General features: G+C 54.4%; 6 protein-coding genes across 6 annotated transcripts; 2 read left to right on the top strand and 4 right to left on the bottom strand.

The window, feature by feature from the left end:
• Positions 1 to 507: 507 nt before the first annotated feature.
• RHO25_003409 (uncharacterized protein) lies at positions 508 to 1,592 on the bottom strand (the record flags this gene model as incomplete). Its single annotated transcript, XM_023598915.2, has 2 exons — positions 508 to 1,211; positions 1,274 to 1,592. 2 exons carry the CDS (start codon positions 1,590 to 1,592, stop codon positions 508 to 510), a joined length of 1,023 nt encoding a protein of 340 aa, XP_023455204.1.
• Positions 1,593 to 3,025: 1,433 nt separating this feature from the next.
• Positions 3,026 to 3,841, top strand: RHO25_003408 (uncharacterized protein; the record flags this gene model as incomplete). The annotated part of the gene is made up of 1 exon (XM_023598914.2): positions 3,026 to 3,841. One exon carries the CDS (start codon positions 3,026 to 3,028, stop codon positions 3,839 to 3,841), a length of 816 nt encoding a protein of 271 aa, XP_023456018.1.
• Positions 3,842 to 6,435: 2,594 nt separating this feature from the next.
• RHO25_003407 (uncharacterized protein) lies at positions 6,436 to 7,886 on the top strand (the record flags this gene model as incomplete). The annotated part of the gene is made up of 5 exons (XM_023598913.1): positions 6,436 to 6,597; positions 6,654 to 6,687; positions 6,745 to 6,829; positions 6,885 to 7,133; positions 7,223 to 7,886. 5 exons carry the CDS (start codon positions 6,436 to 6,438, stop codon positions 7,884 to 7,886), a joined length of 1,194 nt encoding a protein of 397 aa, XP_023456211.1.
• Positions 7,887 to 8,220: 334 nt separating this feature from the next.
• RHO25_003406 (uncharacterized protein) lies at positions 8,221 to 8,830 on the bottom strand (the record flags this gene model as incomplete). Its single annotated transcript, XM_023598912.1, has 3 exons — positions 8,221 to 8,297; positions 8,352 to 8,561; positions 8,617 to 8,830. 3 exons carry the CDS (start codon positions 8,828 to 8,830, stop codon positions 8,221 to 8,223), a joined length of 501 nt encoding a protein of 166 aa, XP_023456019.1.
• Positions 8,831 to 10,068: 1,238 nt separating this feature from the next.
• RHO25_003405 (uncharacterized protein) lies at positions 10,069 to 13,469 on the bottom strand (the record flags this gene model as incomplete). Its single annotated transcript, XM_023598911.2, has 2 exons — positions 10,069 to 12,769; positions 13,405 to 13,469. 2 exons carry the CDS (start codon positions 13,467 to 13,469, stop codon positions 10,069 to 10,071), a joined length of 2,766 nt encoding a protein of 921 aa, XP_023456212.1.
• Positions 13,470 to 15,671: 2,202 nt separating this feature from the next.
• On the bottom strand, positions 15,672 to 16,760 carry RHO25_003404 (uncharacterized protein; the record flags this gene model as incomplete). The annotated part of the gene is made up of 3 exons (XM_023598909.2): positions 15,672 to 16,009; positions 16,088 to 16,568; positions 16,635 to 16,760. 3 exons carry the CDS (start codon positions 16,758 to 16,760, stop codon positions 15,672 to 15,674), a joined length of 945 nt encoding a protein of 314 aa, XP_023456020.1.
• Between the last annotated feature and the right edge of the window lie 374 nt (positions 16,761 to 17,134).

Genomic DNA, 17,134 nt, shown 5'->3' with positions numbered 1-17,134 from the left:
GGAGGGTGGTGGTGGTTGTTGGGTGGGAGGTTGTGAGGAGAGGCAGAAGGGTGATGGGGATGAGGAGGGAAAGCATTTTTGGGGTCTTGCTTGAGAGGGTTGGGTGGAGTTAGATTCGTCTGTTGACGGTTTGCAAAAGATGGGTATCTGAGGGATTCGTTGCTGGGAGTATGGGATGAGATTGATATACTCGGTCTTTCTGGGGTTCTTGGTCCTTTGTGCTGTCTACATTCCTTCACTTGCAAACTCGTTCAGCAGAGGCCGCATTCGTCGCCATAGTCAACTGTGACAAGATGCGTTGGAGTTGCTGTGCCATGTTCCGATTGCCTTGGTAAGTTCTTTCTTCCTTGTTGTTAGAAGTACGAGACATGTTTGCTGCAGTGCGAGTGTGTGAACTGATGTGCAGCAGAACACGTGAGAATGCGACAAATTTGTCACCGTGCGGGCCCAGAGAGACACAACGAGGCTACAGGTGTTCGTGCAACGTCAACACGTGTTGTTTGCCATTCAAGGTACAGACTGCTCGGCTGAAAAGTTATTGGCTCTGAGCCACTCCAGCATTGCCTCTGCGACCTGATCAGGTACCTCATACGGAGACCAGTGAGCAGCATGCAGCTCCCGTAGCGTCAGCTTATCCTCCGGAACGAGACCTAGTTGCTTGCCTCGTTCAATGTTGTCTGTCCTGCAGACGGCATCACCGTCACAACCGATGAAAAGGTAGGGCGTGTGAACCTTGCCGTCCAACGCCTTCTCTGTTTCCAGATTGTAGTTCTCGTTGTATGCTCGATACCATGCACATTGACTGGTCATGCCTGTGGCTTTCTTGTTCGCGATCCACTCATCGTGCAGTTTCTGGTCCTTCGCATATGGCTTGAGCGGGACATCTGTCCTGCCTTCTTCGATGAACTTTTTGATAGCGCCATGAGAACAGAAGAGCTTCTTCATCCACTCGTCTTGATCTCCATGGATCGCATGCCATAGGCTTTCGAGCTTGTCGTCCATTACCTCTCCGACTTTGGGGTCCGCGAAAAGCTCCCAATACGCATATACAGGATAGCCGACCATGTTGGTCGTAAGTTCATTGAAGGCATCAAGGTCAAAGGGCTGAGCGAACGGTGGCATCCAAGCTACATTTAATGTGATAACGCCGACACTGCGGTCGCCATTCAGCATGTAAACGCGTTGCGCGAAATATGAGCCCCAGTCATGGCCTGGTTAATGTCAGCATGTGCTCCTCTTTTCTGGGCACAAGTAACGCGGGAGGGCCACCCACCGACAGGAATTATCTTTCCGGTAACATTTTCTGCTTTGAGAATTTCATTCACGTCCTGCACCATGGCTTTGATCTCGAAAGCAGCTGGATCGGTGGGCTGGGAAGTGCCTCCAGCGCCAAGGAGATCGGGAGCGATGATTCTGTTCTTGGTCTTGAGCAGGCGAGGGATGATGTATTGCCACAGCTCAGCACTGTCGGGCCAGCCGTGACAGAGAAGCAGAGTTGGTTTGGAGGTATCTGCATCTTGAACTGAGGAGACGTAGTATCTATAGCGAAAGCCGCGCGAGGTGTCGAGCTCCTTCTTCTGTAAGAGATCCATGTTGTCTGTTCAAAGTGCTTTCAGTCTCGAGTCTGTGGAAGGTGACGCACAAGAACAGATGGTCCTGCTTATGAAGTCAAGCAGTGCATTGCAGCTGACAGGCCCACCAACTGTCATATGTTCGGAGAAGCTGGATGCGGTAATCAGCCGAGGCGATCAAGTGGGGTGGTGGATGCTGAATGCCAGCAACTTGAGCCCTGCTCGATGCTCGTCTACTTTGTACAACAGCCCTACAAGGCCAACGCATTGTGCAACACTCGCTCGACCTCTCCCTCTCTCCGGAGCCAATATGTCTTCCTTCAATGCTGCATGTCAGCTCCGCTCCGTCTCCAATTCAGCCTGCTCGGCTCCATATCGCCGCCCGCATCTCCAGGCAGCAAACTTGCCGCGAGTGCTCTGCGCTGCAATTGCTAGTTGATAGAAAGTCGCAGGGATGGTGAGCGAGGTGGAAGACATCTTAAGCCCGTGTCCTGTCGCCTGTCGCCCGGGTGAAGGCGAAGGCCTTTACGGCCGGGAAAAGTGACGATTCTGGCAGTGCTCACGGCTGGAGCCACCACGTCCGACGGACGGACGGCGGCATAGTATTATACCTGCAGAGAGAGAAGCAGCCGCTGTCAACAGCTGTCTGTTCTGGCACCAGTCCTGTATCGCGGCGTGTGCATGTGATGCCAAGGCCAGTGCGAGTTGCAGGCTGAAGTCACAGTGCACCGTTGGATGCATGTCGTCAGCGGTCGCGAAAGCGATGACAGATGGCGCGGAACGGCGAGTCGCGACCAACGACCATCGTGCTGTCCGCTTGCGTCGTGCCCTCGCGGCTGGAGAAATTCCTGGCCGCTCGTTGGACGGGGCGCGCAAAATGCTGCGCGAGACCACGAGTCGGCTCCTGAAGAATGCGTCAGAAGCCGCTGCACCAGCGATGCATCACAGCTGGAACGGAGAATTGTGATTTGCCGAGCGAGCTCCGCCGCTGCAGGAACGAGGTGGGGAAGCGACGGCCCAGCGAGACCATCCAAAGCTACACCTCGTTGCTGCGATTCGACAAACGGATCAACCACACCGCGCTGCATCGCCAGCGCCGCCTCGAGCACCGCTCAACCAGTGTCCGGTGAGTACTGCGCTGCGCTGCTGCAGCTGCCGCGAAGAGCCGCCATCCACAGGTTGGTCGGCGCACGCTCATTTTCGCACTTGTTGGTCCTCCAAGTCCTGCTCCAGCACCACGAGAGAGACTTTTTCCTTGCTTCTCGTCCTAGCCCCCTTGGGGTGCAGACTGACACACCGACGCGTTGCTTCAAGAGCTGGTCTCGCCCGTCCTGCGCTACTCCTGCCCGTCTCGTCACACGCTGCGCTGCGGGAACGGCGACAAGACCACTGGGCGACGACCGAGGGGTTGGGCATCTGCTTGGCCGGTGCCTATCAGGGACCCGACAGCATCAATGGCGTCCATACCCGAGCCCGACCGCACGGAGAGCTACGTCCTTCCCATTGACCTGCCTCCCATCAAGACCACCACCACTCCAGCTACTCCTGACTCGACTGCCTCCTCGCCACCTCTAGATCTACGCAAAAAGCAGAGCAGGCCTCGCCTATCACGACCGCCCACTGAGGGAGGCGGCCCGTTGTCCTCGCACCCAACGTTTGAATACCAACCCAGTGCCTGGCCACCGACCCCGGATCCTGACATGCACAACAAAACATCCACCGACACCAGCGGCAACACCAGATCCAGAAACGACAGCTTCACTTCACCCGCCTCTCCAGCCGCCACTAACACTCACATGTATTCCACACACGAACAACCGCAGCAGCGTCCAGGCACCGTGCGCCGCATGTTCAGCCTGAGCAGCTTGCGCCAGTCCTTCTCGAGCTCTCGCACATCATTCAGCCAGCGACCCGATACTTCGCACGGCAGCTACCACGCACCTTACTTAACTCGCGCCGAATCACCCAACGACGCCGTGTCGACCACGGCATCAACTGCACCTCCAGCTTCAATGCGTTTGTCCAACGAACGACGACCTGCGACATCCTCGCGCAACAAGAAGAGGTCCAGCAGCTGGTTCAAACGCAAGAGCCACCTTTTCGGCATGAACGACGACGGCACTCTGGATGTTCTCGACGAGGATGGACCCGAGCACAAGAGGTTCAAAGACAACCAACTGCCTACGCTGCCCGAAATTGGCGCCCTTAGCGGTGGAAAGCTCGACGGCAGCGGGAGCATTGGCTGGGACGAAATTTTCAAAAGTAACTGAAAGAGTTCAGAAAGCGAAGAAAGCTCAGAGTGCTCGCAAATGGGATCACAGCACCAACGAACCGCCCTGGAAGGCTGATGTATGATGAGAAACATGGCAACGATATGAGGCCAGATTGATGTACAGAGGTGTGCGAGAGCGAGCACAGAACGCGAGCTGCGAGCTGGGCTTGATCCCAGCATTACCGGAAACTGCGGTTCTTGTTTGTATGTGCCATGTACAGTGTACAGCAATGAGATACCCGACTGCATAGAAATGCTTGTGCGAATATGACGAATTGTAAAGCTCATCCCCCTTCGTGGGACCAATTTCTTTTTGATTCTTCGAAATGTTATGCTCCTTCTACTAATTGCTGGCTGTATCCTCGGAAGACAATGACTGATCTCGGAATGGCCCGCCAGGTCATTGCCTCTGCCACTCCGATGTACTGGTTAACCAAGCAACTACACAGATGAATGCACTGCTACAGGTCAGATGAATCTGGAATGAGTGCCTGCCTGGCGATAAAAGCTGACGTGGCCCAATGCAGGAAGGTGTGATGTGGACGTCGGACATGTTCCTTCCACAAATAGAAGGAAGTGGCACGCCGCGACTGCATCTGACAACTTCAACAATATCGAACGTCCCATTTCATGCGTACACAGCATGTGCAATGCATGCACAACACGCGCGGTCGACAATGCCGCTCGTTACCAGACGAATCTCCAGCTGGCTACAGCAACCCTCGCGGCTATGGCATCGAGGTGGCAAGTGTCAGGTAATGCGGCGGCCACGCGCGACACTCCTGCAAGACGCATCCAAATTACAAGTTCCGTCGAATGCAGTCTAACGTGTACTGTGGATGCGACCTCTGCGGATTTTGTAACAGCTGTGGCTCCAGGTTTCAGGACCCGGGCAAGTTCGCTTCTCGGGCACGTTGGAAGTACATCTCATGCCTTCTCAATTCGCGAACCCAGATCAGGACTTGACTGGTAATCATGCTCAGCCGACCACGGGCATCTCGCTGGAAGCTGGGTCGACGGAGGTGGTTCTCGTGGAGTTGCTGCTTTACCGGACTCGGCGTTTGAATGTCAGCTGTTCTGCTCTGTCTGGTCTTTGTTAGACTTAACATCCACTGATGCTTCAGAGTTACTGGACCTCACGGAGCGGCGACCGAGTTGAATTGCAGGTCTCATTGGCACTTCATCAAGAGGAATGCACTGAAGATGGGATTTACTCGCATACGGCCACCGAAAGGACGTTCAGAAATTCGGCTCTTGGCCTCCACACTCACTTGTATCTTTGACCTTCAGGCGTTGACTCCGAAGCAAGGCTTACACATTCTGATCATCCTTTGCAACCCGAAGAGGCAGACTCTGAGGTCTCGGCACGGAGCGCGCCCGACCTGGTCTGGCAGGCTCCCATTTGGTCCGAGTCTTTGCAGAGCACCTTGCCACGGGATGACTCGGAGTGGTCACTTTGGGCTCGATCGACAGCACTCACTGCAGCAATTGCTGTAATCGGATAGCTCTCGCTGCCAAATGTAGTCGAGCATTCCCCACGCCAGCTCCTCAACAGCTGCGACTAAGACAAACATGACAAAGTGCTACCATCTGCTAGTCGCGAACGGGATGAGCTGTACTCGATCGGGCCTGGGTTGAATGAAGAGGTGACTGCGCATAGCTTTATCGAGTAATTTTGGGTTCAGATACCAACATCTGGCGTCCAGGATGAAGCTTTTTCCCAGGCACAAACCCCACAAATTTCACTGCAGCCATCGTTCGGACTCAGAATCCTTGAAGAAGCCCTGGGATCAGCTGGCCAACTCCCAACGCATAAGCGCTCAAGCTTTCTTTTTGGCAGCCATGGCACACTGTTGTCAACACGATGCGTCGTTCTCACCAGTCTCTATGCAGTCTGTTCAGAATGTTCGCCACCCAGTTCGCGGGTTTGCTTGCTCAGCATCGATCCATACTGAACTCCTCTGAGCTGGTCCTGGGATCCCTTGAAGGACCATCCCAATCCATATGGCAGAACACGCAATCTGGGATGCACGGCACCTCAATCTTCTTCTAACTCGGGACTTCCAGTTCCGCGCGAGAGAAGTGACAGCGGTATGCTGAACGGTGATCCCAGTGCCGATAACCCAATTCCACCTTTCTGGAGTCCAACCCATGACCGCGGACCTGTGCTGGGGCGTGACACAGGCATCGGTCGCACACACGATTGAGCGACTCCTCCGCCTCCTGACAATGCAACGCTCATTCTCGTCTTATTCCACGTGGCGAGCTCAAGCATCTGCATATCATGGCCCAATCCGAGCCGAACATAACAATGAGCAACAGGTTGGGAAAGGTGTCTTCCACGGTTTTGCCTGCTGCCTCCATCTGAAGCAGGGACCGTGGCCCAAAGACGCGGTGAAGGGGCTACGGTCCCGGAGCCCTCAAAGAAGCGTCATCTGGCCTGTCTGTCGCCAGGAGCACTATTAGTGAACACCACTGAATGGGACTCTAGCGGTCTCGAACAAGCTACTGGCGACCACCGGTATTCTTCAAGGCCGTATACTGGTGTCAGCACCTTCCTCCCACAACAGCAGAGCCCGAGTTTCAACAACTATGAAAGCCCAAGGTCACGCACCGAAATCAGTATTCGTGACCGTTGTTGTCGTTGGGAGCGTCCTCACCTGGATCTGCACCATATTGCGATTATGGACGCGATGCAAAATCCACCGCCAGGCCGGGGTCGATGATGTTTTTATCACTATCTCATTGGGCTTTGTGAGTCTCACGATATCAATTAGGTCGATAATTGCGGTCGCTAACATGTTTGATAGAACATAGTGATGTGTATAGCAATGGTCATGGCAGGTAAGGCAAGCCAAGTTCCACGATGGGTCACGTTGCGCATGTTCTGACACTTCGCAGATCATAGTGGCCAGGGCACGCATATCTGGACAATGACACCGGAAGGTATCAAACAATTTTTGTTCTACCTCTGGCTACTGATCTGGTACGGAGCCAATTTGAAACTCGAAGCTTCAAATCCGCTAACGCGACGCCAACAGGAACTATTACGGAGCTCAGGGCTTCGCCAAGTTGGCCATTCTCTACCAGTATCTGCGAATATTTGGGCCTGTTGTCAGTTTCCGTCGCGCTTGCTACGTCGCCATCGCCTTGTCTGGATTCTACACTCTGTGGGGCATCGTCACTTCAATGCTGATCTGCTACCCGGCCGCTGGCTTCTGGCATTTGGACTGGCAGCACGATGGCAGAGCGCATTGTATGCCGATGTGGAAGGTCAAGGTTCCTATCTGGTGCGTATGTTTTCCTAACCACGCGATGCCACAGTGTTTACGAGCCAGTACACGAGAAGCTACCCAGTCTAACGTGCGAATTTGTGCAGGTTCTTCAACGCAGCTCTCAACATGACGACCGATCTGTTGATATCAATCATACCGCTCCCAGTAATTTCACAGTTGAATCTTCCTCGAAAACAACGCTACATGCTTATGGGCGTTTTTTGCCTCGGAGGCCTCGTCTGCGTCATCTCCATTGTTCGCCTCTCGGGTCTCTATGCCATCGCCACGTCCGACGACCCCACCTATGACAATGGCATGGCAGCCATGTGGTCATCTATGGAAGCCAATCTCACAGCAATCGCGTCCTGCCTTCCGGTGCTTAAGGGACTTTTTAGTAAATGGTTTCCAAAATTATTCAAAGGCACATCGAATGGAACCGCAGACCGCTATGCTTCGGATTTCAGTGGCCCGAATCATTCGCATCTGCGGGACACGGAGACTATCGGGAGTTCGGGACGAGGTGTATGGGGAAAGAAGAGCACGACCATTCATGTTAGCACGGAGGAGTCGGCTATGGAGGAGGGTAGTCCAGGGGCGAAGAAGTCGGAGGCTTGGGGATGGTCTGAGCCAGAGGCGAAAGGAGGGGCGATTCAAATGCATACCATTGTTGAAAGATCGGGGTCGAAGCGGAAAGGGGCTGGTCCCACGGCGAGGGCGTCGGATGAGAGTGGGGAGGCCTTGGTTCCGCCACCGATAGACGAAAAATGAAAGGAGCCTGGATTCTGAAGAGGAAGCGGTACGAAGCCTGTTCGGAAAGGTTGGGGCCTTGCGATTTCTCCGCCGAACGGAAATCCATTCTCAGACAGCTCCGCACGACACATTTCTGGCCATAGCAATTCACAAGAGCTGAGAACTTTCTACTGATTCGGAGAAAGCTTGATTTCATACTTTTCATGCCGCATCTACCTCGCGTACTTCCTTCATTGAAGTCTACACGCAGAACTCCAATCTTGGCAGCTATTGGGGATAGCTCCTATTCACGCTGTTAACGCCGATAGTGCTTATTTGTTGAGGAATAGCTATACATTGCCACCAACTCTCATTATGCGCGGTCTCTCACAAGACGCTTCTGCAGTTGCATGTCCTTCTGCGTGATGGTGGTGCGTTTTGCGTGGAGTGCTACTCAACGTCAGCCATGTGGTCCTATTGCAGATTACGAATTCTGATGCGTACCGAGTATGTTCGTGTCTTTTAGGACAGAGACCAGGTAGGCTTCTGCAGCTTCTTGCAGCGCAATAACAGCTGACTTTTGCCAGCGCCAGGCCCCTCGCTCACCTGATGGAATGAGCTCATTTGCGATTTCGCGGACCAGACGTTGAAATGGCAAAGAAAGGATAAGCAAATGTGTCGATTCTTGATACTTTTTGATCTTTTGGAGAGTAACTACATATATGATATCAGTTCTTTTGTTCACGCTATTAACCCCGATGTTGCTTACTCGTGCTAGGCGCAGGGCGGCGCTTCTTTTTCTCCTCCTTCGCTGCGGCAGCAGCAGGCTGTGGGCGTGTGCTAGGGGATGTAGATTTGCCGCCTCTGCCTGCTCCTGCGCTGCGTCCGCCGCGTGTAGCACCACCACGATGGACGCGATAGGCGATGGTGCCTCCTGACTGAGATGGTAGTTGACTGAGCTTGATCTTCTTCTTGCGAGCCATGGTTGCGGGGGTAAGTTGTTGTGGTTCAGAAAAGTTGAGACTTACTCTCAGATGATATATGGTGTGGTAACAATATGGCCTAGGTACAATAGAGGACTTGCTCGAACGACAATAGATGGTGGGGACAGTAGCAAGATTGCTCGAACGACAATAGATCTAGGGATTAGATCACACAGCCTCTCGCACGACAATACGACACGCCTAGGGACAACCGAGCGGCGAGAACTGTTGATCGTGATACTCGACGAACATCCATTTCAGCCAGAACATGGTGCGTTTTGCTGGAAGACCCACGCCTGATATCTCCAACTCTTGTGAATAGCGACGGCCAGAAATTCATCGTATGGAACTGTCTGAGACGAAACTGCCTTTCGGCAGAGTAATCGCGAGGCAGCAGCTCCCTCTCCGAGAAGTACAGCAGTTCCCTGCTCCTTGGCCTCGAGAAGAGCTGCTACAGTGCCACAACGAGCTCTTTGAGGCACGACTACATGTACACGTGAAGACTTGCGTATGGCAATGCAAGAGAATGGCAGTAGGAAACACGCACACTGTTGAACCAGACTCTGATTTCGCATTACGAGCGCTAAAAGTGACACGCCCACAGCTATGCGCTTCACCTCGCCCAATGTTCGCAAAAGCAGAGCCCCTCTCTCCTTCCAAGTTGCAACCTCGTCGATGGTCATCTCAGCTTCGCCCTCTGATTCCATAATAAGCATGTTGGAGCTCAAAATCTGAAACGCTTCTTCCCTCCCATAGGATATCATCTTTCGCAACCCGCCGTTGTTCTTTGAAGCACGAAGCCAAGTAAACCCGTCGAACGATCGCAAAGCATTAAACCCTCATCAAACGCCATTGCCGGATGCAGTTCAAAACACTCTCTTGCTTGCTTGCTGTGAAGACTCCGCCCTGGACGACGGATGAAAGAAGACCAAAACGTGCCAGGCCAGACTCGCTTGTGTTATTACCGCGTCGGAAGCATGTAGTGATCATGCGTGCTGATAAATCTTGTGATACGAGTAGGACTCAAAGTTTCTGTACAAATATACAGCAATAGACGATCTCGCTCCTAGTTGTCACCTCAGGGTATCGAATGTGGTATTGTGTGAGGCTCTTCTCTTGTTGAACTCAATTCGCTTGCAACGCCATGCATCTCGCCGCTGCGCCTGGGCAGCACTTGCTTTTTGACGCCGTTCGAATGCACTTCATAATCTCGTCTCTTCATACTGCGCTTGAATTACTCAAATGTCGTCGAGCATGCCGTGGTTGAAGTCAGCATCGGCATTCTCTGTCTTCGCACTCGTGGGCTCGAGGCCGCTCATCCTATCACCGGCGCGGTTGCTGAAAGTGCGACTCAGGTTGTTATCGGCGCCCTCCACATCACGGTCGGCATATTGCTGTTCCAGGGTGCTCTCATCCACAAAGGTGAAGCCCTTGAACTGATTCTGCATTGTTGGGCTGAGTGGGGTGCTCTCATCGCCGATACCGCTGGCAAGGGCTGCAGCTCTGGCGTTCAGTGAATTCTGGTCGCCTGAAGTCAAAGCATTCGTGAACTCTGGGTCGAAATTGCTGGTGTCCAGCTCACCCTTCAGCTTGGGCTTGAACGGAGGTGCGATCGACTTCTTCCCAAGCGCAACCCAGTCAATGTCGTTGAAGAAGGGGTGTGCCATGAGCTCCTCGGCATCGCCCTTTGCACCCAAGCGATGTGCCGGATTTCGATTCAGCAACCCCTTGACGAAGCTGCGCCCTTCCGCGGAGAGCGCGTCTCGCGGGAAGCGGACCTTGCCGAACGCAATGTTCTTGTACATCTGTTGCGTATCCTCGGCGTAGAATGGTGACCAGCCACAGCACATCTCGAACACCAAAACACCAAGGGACCAGAAATCGACCATTTTGGTATATCCTTGCTCGTCAAGTAGAACTTCTGGTGCCAGGTATTCTGTAGTACCACAGAAGGTGTTGGTAGTATCGTTCTTCGCAAGGTTGGCCTTGGAGAGACCGAAGTCGCACAGTGCGATATGCCCATTTGCATCGAGCAAGATGTTCTCCGGCTTCAGGTCACGATACACAATATCGTGTTGATGCAAGTGTCGAAGTGCAAGAATAAGCTCTGCAATATAAAACTTGGCTCGCTCTTCCACGAAGCGTCCCTCCTTTTGCAAGTGCCAGAACAGCTCACCACCTGACATGTAGTCGGTGACAAGGTATAGATCTGCCGCAGTCTGAAACGAGAATTTGAGCCCGACGATAAACGGCGATTCTGTTGTTGCAGTTCGCACCAGAATGTTGCGCTCGCCGATCGTGTGCTGAATTTCCTTCTTCTGCACAATAACCTTCTTCGAGAGCACCTTCATTGCGTAGATGCGCTTTGTATCTCGCTTTCGCACTTGGAAGACTTGGCCAAATGTGCCCTTGCCGATCAGCTTCAGGATCTCAAAGTCATCGGGCCCGAATGTCTTCTTGCCCGCGGCATGGAAGGCGATCTTGATGTGGAGCTCTCCAGATACCGCTTCTGTCAGACCCTCCCTCGGCTGCAGCTTGAACCAGTCCTCGTGCTGATGCTCGTAGTCGTTCAGGTCTAGCGGCAACCGCACATGTCCAATGAACGACTCGTTGTTCGCTCGATCGTACACCGAGATGTCGATCTCGTTGTTGTCGCCCACGACATCGAATGTAGCTTTATGCCTCCACACTGGATCTGTCGTCTCTTGGTGCTTGTTATGCGAACCTCGTCGCAGATCTGCAATGTTGGTCTGACTTGTCTGTCTGCTCTTCAAGCCAGGGATTGCCATTGGTGCGCCTTGTCCGCTGCCCATTCTCTTCATTGCAACGCCTTTTGCGAGGTTCTCGTCCTGTGGCTTCTCATCATCCACCGCCATCTCATCCTCTTTCGGACCACCCGAGATGTCCTCATTGAGCTGGAAGATGCAAACCACATAAGGGTCTGTTGATGGCCGCAATCCTCTGCCCTCTTCGATGCAGACCTCCAATTGACCTCGAAGCGAACCGATGACTGCACCCTGAGAATTGCTGGAACTCGATCGGCTCGATTTGGCGGCTTTCGACGCAATCGCTACATCATCTTTGTTCGACCTGCTGGCGAGTGAACCCGATCGTGGAGTCTGAGGTGGAGTATTCTGATGTTCGCCCTGCGTTAGCACCTGCTTTCCCTTTTCTTGCACTTTAGGCGATTGAGGTGGAGTGGTGGAACGCGTATCAGATAACGTGTCTGGAGCAGCCGCTGCATCAGACGTGGGGTTGGAGATATGTGCAGCAGGAGTGTCTGTCAAAGTGACAATGCTGTTGAGGGCAGTGGACAGCGTGCTGCGGCGCAATCGTGACGGCAATCCGCTCAGACTTCTCTTCTGCTCGCCCCGTGAGGCTTGCCGGTCGAGAGGAGTCAAGGGATCTACGCCGCCCGAGCTGGCCAGCACGTCGGCCATTTGCAGCACCGACGATGAGTTGGAGAGGGGTGGTGTAGGAAGTGAGGAATGTTTCTCCTCTATAGGGTGGCCGTGCTTCTTCTCATGTGGCAACAGAGGCGGCGACTCCCACTGCGAGCTGTTGCCGCTGCGTGGCGAGCTGGGCGCAGTGGGGAGCTGTGTCTGAGCCGCGTTGGGAGGAGCTTGGGTGCCACCGGCGAGCGCGTGGTTCAGAGCGGCGACAGCAGCACTCTGCTCCTGTTGCTCTTGCTGGGCTAGCTGCTTTTGGTCCATCGATTGTGCCTTCTCACTTTCTACCTCTTGTGCAAGTGATGGGGCTTCGGAGGAAGGTTTTGGGCGTGTAAGAGAATCACGAACCTGAGCGAAGTAACTGTTGACTAGTTGCGGGAATCGCTTATCCTGGTGCGCATCAGGGCGCGGCGTCGCTGTGCCGTTGGGCGGTGTCGAGGCGCCGCTGCCTATCTGGTCGTGATGATCGTCTTCGGCCATGTTCGTTTTGCTGCGTGGATGGAGTAGGTCAGCACTCGCCATCTCGTGATATGTCTCGCGGTGTGGTGGCACAAGCGGCGATCGACATGTAAGGCTGAAGGAAGTTCAGACAAGTGCAATCTGCGCTGCGCCCCACGACTCGAGGGGAGGATCCGGGCGGCAGTGGTTGCGGTGCGTGGTGAGGGCGGTTTTGAGTAAAACCGATTGCCAAGCCGAGGAAGTGGCGTCAGAGCGAATCTGGTGCGGTTGCAATCCGAATGCAACCGTCGGTGCAGGGCACCCCACCTGTCTTGCCTGGTTTGAGGCTCCGGCAGCTAGTCCCTGAGATTGAAAATTCCGCCGTGCTTCGGCTGTTGAGTGCGAGATGAGAGGGCGGCGGTTCGGCGTGAGTGCGGTTGGGGTGCTGGGTGCTGGACGCGGACGGGCTAGCCTCGCGCTGTGCCTGTGCAGGTTTCCAGAAAATTGCGCGGCCTCTTGCTCTCAGGGACTCGCGGTGGCGGTGCGCGTGTTCCAGTGACCAGGCGGACGGCAGGCGCAGCGCAGCGCGCGAAGCAGCTCTCCAGCTTTGTTGCTGACGAGCGCCAAGCGGGCCATTCGATGACGACAATGTGTCAGAGAGGGAAAGGAAACGGCGAAATTACTCACCCATGCATAAGGGACTGGCGCAGCAGATCCGCTGCAGTGTGCTGGCCAAAGGCGTCGTGGGACATGCTGCTGGCCGGGCGCAGGCCGAGCAGCGACGTCGGGGATGCGGCGGTCGATGATGTTGATTGCGCCTTGGTGGGGCTTCGGGTGGGCGCGATGGTCAGCGTCGACAGCGTGGGCACCGCGCTCGAGCTCTTGGTCGCGACGTGTCCGGGGCGGCGAGGAGCGGCGGGGCGGGGGCGAGGAGCTGGAGAGGTCTCTGTCGACCTTGACGCCGCTTTAGAAGAGCGCGGAGGCTCGCGGGGACTTCTTACCTCCTCCACGGCGCTGGCTCTGGTGCACGGCTGAGGGAGCTTCACATGCGGAAGCACCAGCCGGTTCTTCGTCGGATTGGGCTCGTCGTTCGTGATATGACGGAAGTGGCCGCGCTGCTCCGATGTAGCGCAGCGATTGTGTTGCAGCGAGGAGATTGCAAAGTGGATAGAGGAGTGGGAGAAGTAGGAAGAGTAGTCGTCCTGGGTCCCGTAGCGTGCAGCGGATCGCGTGTGCGTCAGAGCCAGATGGGCGCGAGATTCAGATGGCAATGCGCCTGAGTCGGTCGGCAATAATCGCTACACGTGGATGGGCCAGCAGAATGGCTCGCAACAGAGTTTCCCGCCGGTTGGGCGCGTGCTGGGCAACGAGTAAGATGCCTCCAGATTCCCAGATTTGCGGCAGGCGGGCGTCGCAGCTGCAATGTGCAAATGTTGGTCCACTGGTGGGAGTGTCGTTCAGAGGACGAGGAGAAGGTAGAGAATAGCAATGCCTTCGTGTACACGGGATCGAGAACACATCTATCCGGACACGCGATACCGATAAGCCGGGAATGAGGCAGTCTGTCCAGATCCTGGCCCTGGATTGCCCTCAATCAGTCCTCTCCCGCAGGGTGCCTTGCTCAACAACCACGCTTCGAGACAGAACGCCGAACCAATGCGTGCAGCGCCCGCAGCAAACGGCACGCCGCCTATAACACAGTCGCGTGCGGAGGCGGAGTGCGGGCTGTGAAGGGCAGCGTGCAGCACGAGGTGCCCGATCACGGCCTGGCAATGATCGAGACCGCTCACGGACGCGCCGCCGTGGACAAAGAAAGGACTCCCCGGGTCGCACAATGCCCAACACGAGCTGACCGAAATTGAAAGACAGCCGCGCAAGAGGACCTGAGGTCTGACCTGACGGACTGACATGCGGTCTGCACATCGAGGACTGACCGCTCCTTCCTTCCTCTTCCGACTCCTGCTCCTGCCTGACCGATGCGGCGAACGATAGAATGGAAGGCATTGCAGAGCTGACATCTGACCGGAGAGGTGCGATCTCGAAAGAGACTGGACGAAATCCTGGGCCTTTCTTCACCACATCTCATCAATCCAAGGCAACGCCTCACGTTATTGTGCCGATTCGCCTCATGCTCTACCCAATGATTCTCCAGACCCTCCCCTTCTACGCGGCTTCGGTGCTACAACGTTCAGCAGACCTGCTGTAGCACGCCAGTGCACCGGTCTGGTTCCCACAGGGATATACGGATTCCGGCGTCTACACAATCTACACTCCTAGCAGAGGCCATCTCATTGGCCTTGCACATTAAGTGTGACCTTAGGGCTCGTTGTGCAACAGACAAGTCGCCACACGGAACTTTCTCACATGCGCTTCATCCCCATCTGTACATTGCGAACTCGCATGTACATGCACACATGCAGCTCTCCTCACGCATGACATGCTAGGAGCCGCAACCGCTTGCAGACTTGCAGACGCATGCCGCCCTGGAATGCGGAGGCACGGCCAGCCTCGATCAGCTGCAAGTCGAAGCAACCGAAAAGATGAAAACGGTAAGTCGTTGCTGGTACACAAAACAATACACGCGAGGACCGAGGTTGTCGTTGTGCAGAACCATTGAGCTGAACAGCAGAATGCCATGGTTGCATACAGCAAAACGGGAGCCTGAAAATATGCACACTTTGCGATATCTCTCGTGGATTCTGTTACGCAGCTGCCTCGCCTCACGAGACAGAGCGCCTTTGCCACGCTGCACATGGCGGAGATTCGGGGATCGAAAGAGCACTCGCCGTTCTCTTGCTTGCCGGTGGTAGCCTCTTTCGCTCCTCGTATCTCTGCCTCATACAGCGTATTCAAGGCACTCCATGTCGCGAAGCCGGATAGGCGCAAAATCGACGTCGCGGCGAGAGAGCAAAAACTGTCGTCTTTTGCGAATTCCTTATTCGTGAACACATAATCTACAACTTGCTTCCTCCACTCTTTGGCTTCATCAATGCCCGTCCATTGCTCAGACACACCTTTCCAGTCTCCTTGACCTTGACCTGGAATCTGATCTCCTCCCATCCCTCGGAGTCCTTGGTGCCAGTCCTCCAGATCTCAGTAACAGTAGTATCACCAGGCTTAACAGGCGAAGCGAATCTCGCACCATACTCCTTGATACTATTCGGGTCTCCACCACCAATCAACTTGACAAGAGCATGTGCGCTCACATTCCAAGAGTAGAGTCCATGAATGATAACACCCCCGAAACCCATCTTCTTTCCCGGAGTAGGATCAATGTGCAATGGGTTATAATCTGTTCACATAGCACGTCAGTCCACATCCCGATTCCCAGAAACCCTTCTCCCAGAGAAAAGCACAAGAAAAAACTCACCTCCATTCAACCTATACAACGCCGCCGTCTCCTCATTCGTCGGATTCTCAAAAACCGCATCGGGGCTCTTATCCTTCGGCACAGGATAAGACTTCGCCGAAGCACCCTTCGGCCCTCCCCATCCACCCTGTCCAACAAAAAACGCACTCCCAATAACCCTCGTATAAACCTCCCCACTCTCCTTATCCACAATATCGACCTGAGTTTCCATCACCGTCCCCGGTTTACCCTTATCATACACACCCAGCACCTTATTCCTCGCTTCGAATTTCCGGCCTTCGGACGTAGGTGGCAGAGGCTTGTAAAAGATCATTTTCCGCTCGCCATCGAGGACACGGGTGCTGTCGAGTTTGGGCACGCCGGGGATGTCGGGGCGGGAAGCGAGTTGGGCGGCGTAGAAGTCTACGACTTCTTGGCTGGTGTGTTTGAAGGGGAGGATGATGGGGTAGGTTGGGAAGACGGCGAAGTTGGGGTGGAGTTCCTACATTATGCAAAATCGCAACAGTTAGATAGAGGTCTCCAAGGTATGTAAGAGCTTTGTACATACGTAGAGATACTGAAGTTCATCGGCTTTGGCTCCAATGCTTGCTGCGAAGAGCAGCACGTCACGCTTCAGCCATGCTACTGGTACTGGGTCACTTTCGTGGCCTGCTCCTGGGTTTGACTCGCCCATGTTTCGATATTCTGAGGTTGCAATAGATAAGATTGAGACTAAACGTTCAGAGAAGATAGGAAGAGAGAAGCAAAATCGTGAACTTCGTATGCTACTCGAGCTATCTTAGTTAGCCGTGGTGTTGCGCGATTGATCAGACCTCGGCTGCTGACAGCGGGCCAGGGTTCTCGGCCTAAGAGACGGCTCCAGAGCTCGTCAATTCCAGTCATAACCCGAGACCACTTTGACACGGCAGATACTGGTCATATATACACACACGTCGCTCTCTGAATGCAGTGTGACAATACATGCAAGATGCCTCTTCATGCTATACACGAATGTCTACGACATAGCAGGCTTCGCAATGCAGACAATGCAACCGTATCGCTCGAGCA

Source organism: Cercospora beticola, chromosome 2 (genome assembly GCF_033473495.1).
Source record: "Cercospora beticola chromosome 2, complete sequence".
Classification (NCBI taxonomy): Eukaryota; Fungi; Ascomycota; class Dothideomycetes; order Mycosphaerellales; family Mycosphaerellaceae; genus Cercospora; species Cercospora beticola.
This window is presented reverse-complemented; position numbering and strand designations above follow the sequence as displayed.